Below are 13,704 nucleotides of genomic sequence, written 5' to 3'. Positions count from 1 at the left end.
ACTAGGTTGTTTAATTATTCTGTTTTTATGAACTGTACTCTCCTTTTTAGATTGACAATTTTGTATTACGCAATTGGTTTCCTGTATGCTTTTTATGAAAAATGGTCCAATGTACATGGGATCTAGTTTTCTTCCTGTTTCATTTGTAATGTACACTGTATCTCCTATTTTTAGGTTTATTGGATTTGTGGTTTTGTTCAAGGTTGCCTGTCGTTTTTCTTTTGTTCTGATTAAATTTTCCCTGGCTATTTCGTTTGATTTTTGCAACCTGAATTTCATTTCATTGTAGTATTGCTCGATATTATAAACTGGTTCTGTTTTTGCTTTATATAAATCTTGTGGTAAATTTGCTGTTCTCCCGAAAACTAGTTCAAATGGTGTATATCTTGTATCTGTATGGGTTGTGGTATTGTACACGAATTCGTAAAATTTAGTCCAGGTATCCCAATCATTATGGTGTTCGTTTGAGAATGACCTTAAATATTCGTTTAAGCATCTATGGTTTCTTTCTAACGCTCCTATGGTTTGTGGATGATATGCGGTTGCAAATGTTTGTTTTATTTTGAGAATTTCTGCTACTTTGCTTAAAATTTCATTGTTGTACTCCAGACCTTGATCAGATTTTAGTTCTAAGAAATTACCAAAAGTGAGAATAAACTTTTCTACCAATGCTCTGGCTATTGTGTTTGCTTCTTTGTTTTGTATGGGGATTATAACAACGTATTTTGTTAGGTCACATTGAATTGTAATTGCATATCTATTGTCGTTGTTTGTTTTTGGAAGTGGTCCAACTGTGTCTATGGATATTACGCTAAATGGTTTCGAAGGGGTTGTCGTCACAACTGTCTCTTCTTTAGTATGCTTAATTGTCTTATTCCTAATACACGCGTTACAATTTCGTACGTAATTTTTTATATCTTCCTTCATGTTTTTCCATCTATACTTCTCTCTAAGTTTTAGATACGTTCTGTACTGGCCTATATGTCCTCCCGAAGGGGTCATATGATAATCGTGGATTATTCTCAGCTGATTTTCCCTTTCTGTGATCCAACTGGTTGGAGTGAACAGAATTATACTGAAATTAGAAATAGTCCTATTGGCTACTTCCTTTACCATTTCATGGGAGAAGTACTTGAACAATATATCTTGAATTGACAAAGCTAACTTGTCTCTGTGGTAGTCTTTTGCTACTTGGCACAACTTTAGAAGAGCAAGCTCTAGTGCTTGACTTCCATTTTTCGGTGCATCATTATTAGAGGGGATTATTATCGACCCTAGCGCTTTATTTCCTTTATGGTTATATACCATGAGCTCTATTCCTTTTCTACTTTCATTTGTCTTTATTTTCAGTATTTTGGATACCTCGGAAGGTCTATCCGTTTCCCACATCGCAGGATGATCAGTCCTCGATTCATTTTTCTTCTTCTTTTCCTCACTCTTCTCAGATTTGTTTATCTCCTTCTTCTTTAACATTGCTCTCGTTGTCACTGTTAAGATTGTGCTCTTCATCTGTACATTCATCTTATCCTCCTTATTTTTGGGAATAAATGATTTTAGTTCATCTGAATTGATGACTATTCTGGACAATGCATCTGCAGCTACGTTGGCTTTACCTGCTAAAAATTCAATCTCGAAATCGAATTCTTCTAAATCTAATCTCATTCTAGTTAACTTAGACGTTGGGTTTTTCATCCCAAATAGATATACTAGTGGTCTATGATCGGTTCTTACTTTGAACTTCCGACCATACACATAGGGTTTAAAATAATTGATGGCCCAGTGAATCGCTGTAAGCTCTTTTTCAATGATGGGCTTATTCTTTTCTCCCGGCGTGAAGCTTTTGCTTGCGTACGCAACAGGGAAATCATTTCCGTCTGTTATTTGGGATAATACGGCCCCGCATGCCAAGTCGGATGCGTCCGTTGTAATAATAAATTCCTTTGTAAAATCTGGGTATTTAAGGATTGTTGGCGATAGCAGACATTGCTTTAGCTGCTCAAACGCCAGCTGACATTCGTCAGTCCACAAAAATGCTACTCCTTTCTTCTTCAACTGGTTGAGCGGCTTTGCAATCTTTGCAAAATCTTTGACAAATTTCCTGTAATAATTACAGAATGCTACAAAACGTAACACTTCGTCTGCGTTTGTAGGTGTTGGGAAATTCTTTACTTTGTCGAATTTCGATTCATCCGGAAAAATGCCCTTATCTGTTATTTTATGTCCTAAATAAGTCACTTCAGACTTGAAAAATTTACATTTACTAGGGTTAAGTTTAAGATTATATTTTCTTAATCTACAAAATACTTTAACTAGGTTACTGATATGATGCTGTGCACTGCATCCAGTAACAATTATATCATCTATATATACAAATGCGAGTTCAGGTGTCAACCCGGCCATGGCTATTGCCATCATTCTTTGGAAGCTGTTGGGGCTAATGTTTAGTCCAAATGGCATTCTTGTGAATTGGTAATGGCCTGAAGGAGTTGAGAACGCTGTGTATCTTCGCGAGTCTTTGTCGAGAGAGATCTGGTGGAAGCCTGACATCAAGTCTAAAGTACTGAAGTACTTGGCTCTTCCTAATTGATCTAAAATTGTGTCAATCCTTGGTAATGGAAATTTGTCAGTTACGATTTTCTTGTTTAATTGCCGAAAATCTACAACTAATCTCCATTTCTTGTTTCCCTCATCCGATTTCTTCGGTACCAAAAGAATTGGAGAGTTATATGCTGAAACAGAGTGTTCTATAATGTTGTCTTTAAGCATTTTATCGACCTGTTTGTTGATTTCTTCTGCCTGTGAATGAATTTGTTTATAGTTTGGAATGTAGCTAGGAATGTTATCCTTTAACTGGATTTGTTGTGTGTAAAAGTTATTGGTTGTAATTGGATCATCGTTAACACAAAAGACGTCTGAATAATCAATGATTAATTTTTCGAGGTCTTTTTGTGCTTCTATTGGTGCTTTACTAAGTTCAATTTGATCAAGAATTGTTTGTATTCGCTTTAAGTTGTTGCTATTGTTGTTCATGAACTTGAGAACGTTATAATTTCTCAGTGGTTCTGTTTGTGGTTTAAATGAATTCAAACATAAAATTACATTTTCGTCAGTTGTATTAATGAATTTAACATAATGTTCATTTTGTGTGATAATTGTGTTTCCACAAAATATACCTGGCTTAATTTCTTCGGCTTGTACTATTGAGTCCTCCTGAACATTAGTTAATTTAATTCTTCGAATGACTTCACTTCTAAATGGCAAAACTATTCGATTACTAGCTTCTTCCTCAATTGGGTGCGATATCCCTTCACCTTTATGATGAAATTGAAGTAACCAATGTTCGTAGTTAATGTTGCACATGAATTTTGTAAGAAAATCCTTTCCAAGAATTCCATCTGCATTAATGTCAATGGTTGAAGGTATGAGGTGAAATTCATGTTCAATCCAGTTATTTCCAAATAGCATTTTTGATGATGTTGCCGCTATTGTTGTAGTTACTGTGCTACTAAGGTCTTTCAGATTGATCTTTCTGTTAGTATTTAACATTTGATCTGGTTTGACTTTATTCATTTTGAATAGGGATATGTTTGCACCTGTATCTAAGATTAGTATGCTATATGCATCCCTTGACATATCCAGTTTTACTTTAATGTAATTGCTTGCTGATAAGTTTACTGCAAAAACTGGCAATCTTGTTGAGATTGCGCCTGTTGGCCTAAAAAATGGTCAGCGTTGGCGTTGGGTGCTTGGCGTATTTTTTCTTCCATATACGCTTCGCCGCCAGAAGGTGGATTCATTTGTTCACCTTCCTGCGCGATCAAAACCCGTTGCGAGTTTTGACGCCAGTTTTGCTGTGTTTGCACATTGCGTGCATGGCCTGGAATCACCTGTCTGTTTTGGTTATTAGCGTGGTGTTGGAAGTGATTGGGTGGGTTGGGTGGGTATCCATAACGATTGGATGGATATCCATTGTTAGAGTGGTTGCAGTTTTGGCAACCTCCTCTTCTTCCTCTTCCACCTCTTTCGTTCCTGTAGTTCGACTGATACCTCCCAGCTTGCCGGTATCTGTCTTCGTTTCTGTTTTGATAGGAAGGCTCGAACTGTCTCCTATAAGGTTGTCCCTTTCCTGATTCCCTTTGAACTGCTAACACTCTACTGGTGTCCATACTTGCTGCATCGAGCTCCTGCATTCTTTGCACTGCTTCTGAGACAGTTGCAAATTTAGTTGCCATTAGCAATGTTTTCGTTCTCTCGCCACTAATTTTTTCTACCAGTGTATCGACTGCCAGTCCTACTACCATCTTATTTGCAAAGTCGTCAGGGACTTTATTTTCCCTATACAAAGCCATCAGCTTGTTCGTGAGGAGCTCAATCTCCTCTCCTATTGCCTTATTGTCCGACTTCCTGATTGCTTTGATAGCAGCGATCACTTTCAATGGATCCGTTTTTTCTTCAAATCGCTTCTTGATTTCGGCGATGAAGTCATCAATTTTCATAATGTCCTCGGGCATCGCTTGAGCTGCCTTCCCTATCAGCTTTGTTTCTAATACCCTTACTAACATTGGTTCATTATCCTTGGCCAGATCCCTGGCTATCTTGATCGCCTTGATGAACATTTTCACATTTTCTGGCTTGCCATCAAACGACGGTACAACCGCGTTAATCGTTTTGAAATCGAACGTAGCCATTTTCCTATGCTTTTTGTGTAATTTTGTCAAATTAATAATGCAACGTACCAGTATACTGAACTGTACGTGTTGCGGTTTTGACATATGCAACTTGACTAACTCTTTAATCTTTGTCAGCAAGTTTCTTGCTGCTACCATATATGCAGTTACTTCGTGGTCCGAGTACTTGCTCTCATGCTTAAGGAAATAATGTTGTAACCCTTCGAATGTTTCTTCTGAAGTTAATTCGATTGCTCTTAATGTGGCCTTTCTATGCCTTTTCGTATAATCTTTAATCCTATCTAAGATCCTTTCTAATTTTTTAATTCCATCCGCGGGTTTAATATTGTCTGGCATCGTTCATCGTGCAACTATTTGTTGGATTAATTGTAAACTTTGTTATAGAAATTCTCATTTATACGCATATTATCCCCAATGTCTCATATTTTCATATTTTTTCGTTCATATTCTGTTTCATTGTCGTATTATTTTATTTTATCCGTAGAGCATCTTTCTTTACTTTAGTTCTTATTCTTACTCTAATATATTTATGATAAAAATGTAATAAACTTAACTTTCATGCTTCTCGCCACCATCGTGTATCGTTGACCTGGGGTGCAGGGATATTCGTCATCATCCTATATTGCTGCTATCGTCATCCTTCCTTCCTTCCTTCCTTCCTTCGGTAGAGTCGTCTTCACTGCTGTAGTCGCTTGGTGTGCGCCTTTTCCTTTGATACAAGTGCCGTTCCGGTTACCACTCGATTCATTTCCGCCAATAACTGTGTTTTGCGTAACATAGTCACTCATACACACAACATGATTTTCTAACGATAGGCGTTATGCATTTCACTCTGTTTTGTTTGCTGCGTGCGTCGACACTGCTTTTTCGCGCACCATTATTTTAATTGTTTTTATCTTTGTATAATTGGCACTTTGTTTCTGTGTTCGTTAAACTCAAATTTGCGATAACTATCGTCACTTTTATCGTGGTAGCTCTAATGCCTTTAATGCTTGTTTTTTGCGTTTTTCACAACTTACTCTTACTTACAACAACTCTTACTTGTATGCATAGTAAGATTGCTGTCACCAAAACCAAAAGAATGTTGAGCTTGAACTCATGTGCTACGTGCATTTCTGTGTGTATTTCCTGATTTTGCACAATTGTAATGTCTTTTGTTCCAGAGACACCAGCCTGCGGCTTGGATGATTTTCCTCCCATTTTGTCTATTTTTTAAAGGTTATCGTTTTTGAATTGACACTTTTCCGCACTCTCAACCATCAAGGTTCTTGTTGGTCACGATGATTCGAGTCACTTATTATTCACTTCACTCCGAAGATTGCTGATTATAATCACGGTCGCCATGTGGTGGATATACGGTATCCATAACTCGTGGTCACCTTGTATCAACGCATACTGCGTGAAACCACTCGCGGTCGCGGACTTATCAAAGCGGAGGGTTTGTCATCGTGTACAACTTGAACTTAGATGAAAACTCAGAAGTTTTTAACTTACTGGATGCGCGACGGGCATTACGACCACGTCCGATCAGTGTCCACCGAATCGTTTCTTTGTCTATTCGGCGTCGATTTATTTATACCGTTTCTTAAGGCTGGTTTACAGGTAGTTGGATAAGTGTTGGGTTTGAGACTGACCTAGTTTACAAACTTTTGTTTATCGATTCTATAAATGCTGGTTGGATAATTTTGGTGTTTTTAATCATGGTTAGGTTATTGACGTCGATCGCGCAAACGTTTTTGCGCGCATCGTTCCCTGCCTGTTTCATAACATCCGGCCTGAAGTGGGTCATGCTAACTTGGCTCAAATGCCCGAACCCGTTGGTTCCCTGTTTTTCATGCACCGGCTTGCCGTGGGTCATATTACTTATGTGCAATGCTCGCGCACGATCGTGTCGCAACTTGTTTGCGCGGTATCGCTGGGTGCGTCGATCTATCAATTTGCCTAGATTGCAGTTTTGGGTGTTTTGCGGTTGTTTCTGGGTTGAGGTTTTACCGAAATGGGTTTTGTTTGTTTTGAGGCGGTGTCACCTGATTTTGTTGTTTTCGATACTTAGTTTATAACATTTGATTATGAAATGGAGAGTTCATTGTGCTTTCCACGCTCAGCAAAAACGCGGTACTTCTGTGGTGGTTGATTTTCAGCCGTATAGCATAGGCATGCTACAATTATGAACGTCTTTTTGAAATGAAATGATTCAAATTTCATAACTTGTGTGTTTTCCATTATTTTTATTCACTATTTCATTCATTTAAACGAATAACATTCCCAATAATAAAATAAACATATGTAATGTGTTGAGCGAGACTTGATAATGCTGCTTATTCTGCAAAACACGATCGAATGCCACATAAATGATGAAATTCATAAGTTTGCCCTTGGTGCGCTTGGTTGCAAAGCGGATTCGCCAAACCACACATGGAAGCAGCCGGCAAAACAGAACCTCACCACCACGAAAGACACATTAATCAACAATATTCTCAAACAAAATGGCCCATTTGTTGCTGTCAATTTACAGCACCAGCAGTCCCTGCGCCAGCGGGCTCTTCGGACGCAATCGCAATGATCTCTTCTCGCCACGATCGCGCGCGCACAACAAGGCACAACGATCGCGCTCGCCTGGAAGTCCCAGCTCCATATGGAGATGGAGCTGATGGAACCGATTCGAACACAACGGGAACGCGCATCCAACGCCCCATCCAGCGCGGGGTCAGGGTGAGTCAGATCGAACGGAATCGAAATCATGGCGGCCATCTTTCAAAGACGAATGATCGTGTCAATGTTTTGAGTAATGACTGACATTGTTCGGTGCTCCGGGGCACACTGACTGGCGGGCGGGCGTGTGTGCGTGTATGTGCTGGGATAGGAGTGGTTGCTGGTTGCTTCAAGATGGAGGTCCAACCATCCCACGGCGCGTATGATCGGGGGAAGGAAATTGAACGAAAGAAATCATTTCCAAACTCCCGAAGCCGATTCCCTGTCAATGTTTCCGCTGTGTGCGATTTCTTACCGTGGTACCATATTTTTCCTGCAACATATTTCTCCCGTACACACATACACACACACACACACACACACACACACACCCGGTGTGGGCATCCTTCAGCGCGCATAAACGATCTCCGAAGAGCACACCTTTACAGAGACATCCACTTTCTTTCTTTCGACCGGAGGGTCCGCGGCGGGAAGATAAATTATCGCTATTAATTAAAGTCTATTTCCAGCGATATGAGTTAATAATACGTGTCCCGTCTGACCAGTCCCTCCCTCACCTCGGCCGGCGAAGGATCGGCGTGAAGCGGACGCACCAACACACAAACCCTCTCCTCGAAGGAACGGTCTGCACATATGTGTGCAACGTTGAGCCCGATCCTAGGTTGGGGGGGAGAGAGGGGAAGTGTATTAATGCATTCCCTACCGCCGTGTCTTACGCCGATCAAATGATCCGAAATAACCGTCGACGGTTGCAAGGAGTTAAGCTTTCTTCCCTTATTTTCCTTCGAGAAGGCACAATACATGAATCAACGTAAGATGACAGAAGATTGGAGTCCGGCGCAGGAACTAAATTCGAAAATCTTCAACAATATGAGAGGAACAACAACTCCCAGTGAGGAAGTACAAACTCCAACGGGACGGAGACTGAAAGGGGGGGTGGGGAAAACGTATCCCAAAACATCAAAAATAAAAAATTACTCCCAAGCGAGGAGAGGCTGTTAATTCGTTCTTGTTCCCTTTTCACCATCTTCAGTCAGCAGAGAACGGCAGTGCTCTTACAAACTCGTCATTTTTCTTGCCATCCTTCATCGCACACCCCGATCGTGCCCCGGCCCCGACCACGTTCAGCTGTTTCCGCGGTAGGTTCAATTTCCCGCCCGCAGCGTCTTGCGAGGTTTGACGGTTCGAGCTGCTGCTGCTGCTGCTGCTGATTCTGACGGTGGAAGCTTCAGTCTTTACCGCAGGACACCTCATCGGCCATCGCTTCCAGTAGGGTGTGCTCGTTGCCTCCCTCTAGTTCCCTCTCTCTCTCACACACACACTCTCATTCTCTGTGGCGATAAATCAAATAATCAGTACCTTTATATTGTTTAAATTCACATAACTCATATCGGTGTTTTTTCTGTGTCTTTCATTTTGTTTCGTGCGTTCGTCTTGTGATTTCTTGTTTCCCCTTCTTTTCCCAACCGATATGGCGATCGCTCGTGAAGCCGGCACGAAAGACGATCGGAGCAGTTGGTTGGTTGTTAATTCATTATTTTCCCTTCGCTTCAATGACCTGACGGAGACTTGTACAGGTCTCTGAGGTATGTTTCGATTTTTTTCTTTGTCTTCACTCAAATTTGATAAATATTTCCCACTCCCCTAAGCCAAGCATAGAAGGGAGTTTGGGTGGGTTAGGATTAAACACCATTTGGATGTTTTCGTAGCAGTGAGCAGCAGGTAAAAAAAGACAAACCGTACAACATTTCTATTTAGAATTATGTTATCATCCGTACGAGAGTAGACAATCTTTTGGGTGAGGCTTTTAACAGGTTGGAAATAGGATTATCTTCTCACAGCTGCTAACTAATATGTAAACCAATTAATCAAAGCCCATTTTTTATTAATTTAAAGAAATAGAAAATAGTAAACGATGGTGAGAAGCTTAATTCTACTTTGATTTCTTTTTAACACAATTTTGTTTAAACGAAGAAATTGAAAACATTTCAAATAGTATTCTAACATAAAAATATAAGAAAATATCTCCTTACTAGTTCGTTTTATTCCTGAGTGGTTCAATCATTCTTCGACCACACTGTGAGAGTGTCGTACGCCATGCGCATTGCGAAAATTGATTGATCGTATAATTCATACGAGGAGAAAGTTTGCAGTGACATTTCTTGTGCGGCATTGGCTTTCCATTTCCTTTCCATTTCTCCGGTTCTTTCATTCTTTGTGACCTCCAAACCCGATCCGTAGCACTTTTCTCCCACGCTTCCACGGAGAGCCGGATGGATTGGGTCGGGTCCTATCGGAAAGCTGCTGCCTTGTACAGCGTAAGGCCGTCGTATTTCGGCACCGTGACGGTTCGATGGATGTCGCAAAGCGTCCGTATCCGTGTGACGTACGATCAAATCTCCTATGCACCCTGGCGTTCGCTGAGGGCCGGGGGACGGAATGCAGTTGCGAGGACGATGATGATGAATCTAGCCTCTTTCGCACCGAAGCACGCCCGGACCAGGTGGTAGCCATTGATTGTGGTGCCCAGTGTGGTGCCCGCGCCCGAAGCCGAAGAAGGCGTGATGGCTGCTCGGTGCACAAGAGCGAAACTGCAATCCTGGCACCCGATGCACGCCGATAGCGACCGGCCGGACCGGGCGAGAACCGGAAAACTCGTTCGCCCGCGTTGACCAGCGCGCCAGAAGGGAGTGGACGGCTCGCAACGATGCGCCATAATTCAACCGGGCTGGCAAGCTCCAATTAATCAATAACTGAAGAATAATCAAGAAATGTTCAAATCGTTTAAAAAATTACACCGCCCTTGCACCGGCTGCACACTCCCCCTCTACCTCCTCTCTCCAAGTGCTCGAGTGGGAAGCAGCAGGAAAAGCATCGGCCGACCCATCGGCCACAACCAGCTGAAGCGCTTCTGAAGACGTGCGAGCAACCCGGCCAGAGAACCGGTGCCCGGCCAGCAGCACCCGCCACACACCCTCCCTCCTCGGGTGGATCCATTTCGGCCAATCGTGTACGTGTTCGTCCGCAGTTTCGCCCGTAAGTGAGTGATGCGCGACGGGATGTCCGGATCGGGTCTCCGGGCCTTCGGTGCAACGAGCGGGCCAAAGCGGAGTAATTTATGGGCCCAACCTTTTGCACATTTAATAACTCTTTTTTCCGTGCCCCACCACCAGCCCCGGGGACTCTCTCCTCTTAGCCATCCCCCGAGTTCGCGCACTGATGGGGCCATTTCTTCGACACTTTTACATAAACCCCGAGCAGTCCGGAGGTAGCGTAAAACCCCTGGGTAAGACGATGGAGGGGGCGGTATAGCCTCTTCCACCTCCACCCCTTTGCAAATTCCCTGCGCTTCTTGCGCGAGGCCGCGAGTAACCGAACGTAACTGATGGGCAGCTCGGTGCGAGCTGATTTCCGGAAAATGAAGCCCAATAAATCAACATCAATGGTGCATCGTGCACTGCCGGGGTTTATTATGTTTTTTTCTTCTGCGCAAGCCGGTTTAAAGTTTACCCGCCAGATCAGCGCGAACCCCCTCCCTGCCGCTAATGTAATATTTGTTTCGCCTTTTGGCTGGGCTTTCATTGACAAACCGATGCAGCGAGCCCGATAATGGTGGAAACGAGGCACGATTTCTTCTCTCACAACGAGGCTAGCGAAAGGCGCGGGAAGAAAATTGAATTTTCTTTCGCCTCCCGTGGGTTTCGATACATTGTAATGGTGCGTTTTAAATGTTAAGGAGGAGGACAAAATTAAGCCTAATAAATTTCACCTAATTTAACTCATTGGTTGATGGAAATAAGCTTAATTTTCTCTTGATTCAGAATACCCATGAAGTTCATAAAGTGAACAAACGAGAGTTGTGCTTCTTGAGGGTAAAAATATTATAGTATAAGACCTATACTAAAAATAGAAAATCTTCACAAACACTAAATGTTATAGTCTGAGGAATCTAAACTCTAATAAAACTGTGCGTTACACAAATTAAAGAATTCATTGAAATGTGATAATGCTCTAAGCAGCACAATAATATTTCCTCTCATTCTTTCCGGTGATGAAAAGAATGGAAAAACAATTTATTGATTTGTTTTCATTTTAATATTGGCCACAAAAGAATACTTAGAGCCAACTTCTAATGGCTAAATAAGGACGTTGAATCCTAATTTTTCTCACTTTACGAAAAGTAGCTGTTTATTTCAAAATTGTCAGCAAAAAAAAAATTTTTAACAAGACAGTTGAATTCACATTGACTCCTGTTCTCTTTGGAAACTCACAAGTCGCGTGCTAGAATTTTATTGAACATCACAAAACAATTATCACTACGGAATAAAAGTCATCCTCTTTCCATAAAACGCGTCATTTAACGATGCAGAAGTAAATCTGAAGCCCGAACTGCAGACGGCCAGGGGTCGTAAATAATATCGTTTTATTTTTCACCTCCAACCTAAAGAAAGGCTTCGATCTGGTCCGTGCTCTTGTTCAACCCGCCACGGCAGTCCGTCATGGATAATGGAGTCCCATAAATTACCGACGACCGGGAATTGGTAAACCGACCTGCTTTTCGGCGCGGTTGAAAAGTCATCATCATCGACATGTTTGTCTCCGGCTCGTTCCTGCTGAAGGGGGTTTGGAGGGACTGGGTTTTATAAAAAAAAAAAAACAACCAACGTTCCACCTGTGGCATGACTTCTTCCATAATGCCTTTCAAAGACATCGACGAAGTTAAAAGGCAGCGTCAGCGAGAACGAATGAAAACCGAACATCAAACCACTCGGAGTCATTCAAATTCCAGCCTTGTAGTCGAATGTTTGCTGTCGCGCGAAAGAGCCCGCGAACGATTGATGGCGTCTCGGGCTCGGGACCCGGGACCCACAACAAACGGCTCGATCGATCGATCGGGCCACTCGCGACCCAAAATGGCGTCAAGGTAGAACGGCCAGCCCGAGCCGGTCCATCTTGGGTTTCAATAAACTGTTTTATCTGAAAGCAATAAATTGCGTCCGGCCTGACGCAAACCGGCCGCCGGGGGAGGGGACGAGGGAAAGGGAAGCGAACTACATCTCCCGGCTGTCAGTGTCGCACGGCCTGTCGATGGTGATGATCATAAACATATCACCTCACAATGACGGGCTCGTTCGTTGTTTCGACGTTTTTTCGACGACACCAACTCTTCGTCCCGAACTGGAACGGAAATGGAACGGGACCTGAGTCTTTTTTGTGCGTGTGTGTCGCTTTGATCGAGTTTCGAAGCGTCGTTAAACGATAGAAAGTGTTTCGTTCAAAATGTCGCTCTTTTTCCGTCACGGTTTTTAAAGGAGTTAAAAAAGAGCTCAGCTTTTTGCTACTTTAAGATCAACTTCCTTTTCCGCTTGTCGGTAAACTTTTCACAGTCTTTTGGCGGATTAGTCGCGCGAACTTAATTTGCGTCCATTCATACGATCTAGTTGACCAAGTCTTTCGATTTTTTCTAATTGATGAATCGAAACAGGAAACGCATAGAAAAAGATAAAAAACGAAGAACCGATGTTCAAAGGAATAAAAACCACTCTCAATCTGAAAACCGACAAAAAGTCAAACAAAAAAACGTTATCAACACAACAGAGATCGAAACATAACTTATGACCTCCTGGTTCAAACCTGCAGGACTGGTTGTCACGTACTCATCCTATTGGTTCGGTAGTAGTGCTTGTGTCTGTGTGCGCCATGTTCGTTTTTAAAATAAATGGAAAAGAAATTAAAATGATATGTTACGCCAAGATTTATGCCCAGGATGCGCCTCGAATGTTTGTTACCCACCCCTCTGCCCCTCATCGCCCGTTCGACCGTATCCTAATTAAGGCTCTCTTCGGGCAATCAAGTTGTCATAAATATACACCCCTCGCCAGCCCGAACCCGGGACCCACCCCCCTCGCCCTACCCACGCGAGCTGCAATTTCGATGGCTATCTTTCAGTTTGAATGCCTCATCGGCGCGGTTGTTGTCGTGCTCGTTGTCCTCCTCATCATCATCATCATCAACATCATCACGGACGCCGTCTTCGGCGATGTCGCCAGAAGATGTTATTTCGTTCTTCCTCTCGCTTTAGGTTTCGTTAAACAACAGAAATCTTATCGAAACCAATAAATTTACAGTTTCGTTCCCAGCAGAACGCCGAGTGTTATTCGGTGACGGCGCTGGTAAGTTTAGCCGGTGTCAAGTCCGTTTCGAGACTCCAGGGCCACTAAAGGAGCACCGATTCTCTTCTCCCGAATCACCACATTTCTCATCAAAACTCGCCGTAGCTTTCAGGTTGAGCTACTTTGCTTAC

At 42.5% G+C, this 13,704-nt stretch overlaps 1 protein-coding gene across 1 annotated transcript in view; it reads right to left on the bottom strand.

The window, feature by feature from the left end:
- LOC131292921 (fibrinogen C domain-containing protein 1-A-like) overlaps positions 1 to 4,688 on the bottom strand; it is a 60,669-nt gene extending 55,981 nt beyond the window's left edge. Inside the window, exon 1 of the mRNA XM_058321021.1 lies at positions 4,272 to 4,688. Within this exon, the coding sequence (XP_058177004.1) occupies positions 4,272 to 4,688 (417 nt within the window). The remainder of the gene's footprint in view (positions 1 to 4,271) is intronic.
- Positions 4,689 to 13,704: the final 9,016 nt, after the last annotated feature.

This window comes from Anopheles ziemanni, chromosome 2 (assembly GCF_943734765.1).
Source record: "Anopheles ziemanni chromosome 2, idAnoZiCoDA_A2_x.2, whole genome shotgun sequence".
NCBI lineage: Eukaryota > Metazoa > Arthropoda > Insecta > Diptera > Culicidae > Anopheles > Anopheles ziemanni.
This window is presented reverse-complemented; position numbering and strand designations above follow the sequence as displayed.